This window comes from Cyprinodon variegatus, unplaced genomic scaffold (genome assembly GCF_000732505.1).
Source record: "Cyprinodon variegatus isolate N-32 unplaced genomic scaffold, C_variegatus-1.0 Scaffold625, whole genome shotgun sequence".
NCBI lineage: Eukaryota > Metazoa > Chordata > Actinopteri > Cyprinodontiformes > Cyprinodontidae > Cyprinodon > Cyprinodon variegatus.
In genome coordinates this window covers 144090-144965 of record NW_015151078.1, presented here as the reverse complement: position 1 = coordinate 144965, position 876 = coordinate 144090, and the positions used below count along the sequence as shown (strand labels likewise).

Below are 876 nucleotides of genomic sequence, written 5' to 3'. Positions count from 1 at the left end.
GATATCAAAAAAGTACTCCAGAGTGTTGTTCAGCATGGGGGTGAGTAGAAAATGAAGGCTAATCATGTTTTGGGTGTACTATTCCTTTAAGGATCAAATCTCTTTCGGAGTCTCAGCATATTATTACCTATATTTGCTATTATTTTACATTTTATTGGCGATCTAAAGTAACCGAAAGTAGAAAACAATCATTGTGAGTCTTGAAGGAAAGTACTGCTTTCTACGACGGACTGAGCTCTGCTATTTAACAAGGTGACACAAAAAGTTTCTGCTTATTTTTATTATTTTTATTAAGATCTGAGGGTGGGCCACCTTTAGCAGCACAGTTCTAGGATTCATGATATTAAAACAAGCCAGTGTCTGAAAAGAATTCTGCCATAATGCTGGGATTGTGGTTTCTGCAGCTGTGTAAAGCCGACAACCCACCCATGTAAATAAATAAAAACAACACCCTGGTCTCTTACGTGGGATGCTTGATGGCCTCGAGGATCTCCATTAGCGTTGATGAGGAGGACAGAGAGAGAGCCCCTGCAGCAGACTGCCCACTGTGGAGAGATGGACGAGTAGCGCCCGCTTTAGACCCAGGCTGCAATTCTAACATCATCCAAGTTTCCAATTCACTATCAGACATTATGTCACATAATATTAAAAACTTAGAATTCCAGCGGGTTTTTTTAATACAAGTACAGAGCAACGAAATTAACTCTCTGCATTTATCCCATCGCCTTGGGGAGCAGTAGGCTGCCATCGTGTCGCTCCTGGGGAGCAGTGTGGGGCTTAAGGGTCTTGCTCAGGGACCCAGAGTGGCAGTCCATGGGAGTAGGGCTTGACTTCAGAACCTCAGGATTCCAAGTGCAATGCCCTAACCACTAGGCC

General features: G+C 43.5%; 1 protein-coding gene across 1 annotated transcript in view; it reads right to left on the bottom strand.

Moving 5' to 3' along the window:
* The window catches only part of depdc5 (DEP domain containing 5), a 64265-nt gene that overhangs the window by 19892 nt on the left and 43497 nt on the right, over positions 1-876 (bottom strand). Inside the window, exon 33 of the mRNA XM_015393118.1 lies at positions 465-545. Coding sequence (XP_015248604.1) covers positions 465-545 — 81 coding nt within the window. The remainder of the gene's footprint in view (positions 1-464; positions 546-876) is intronic.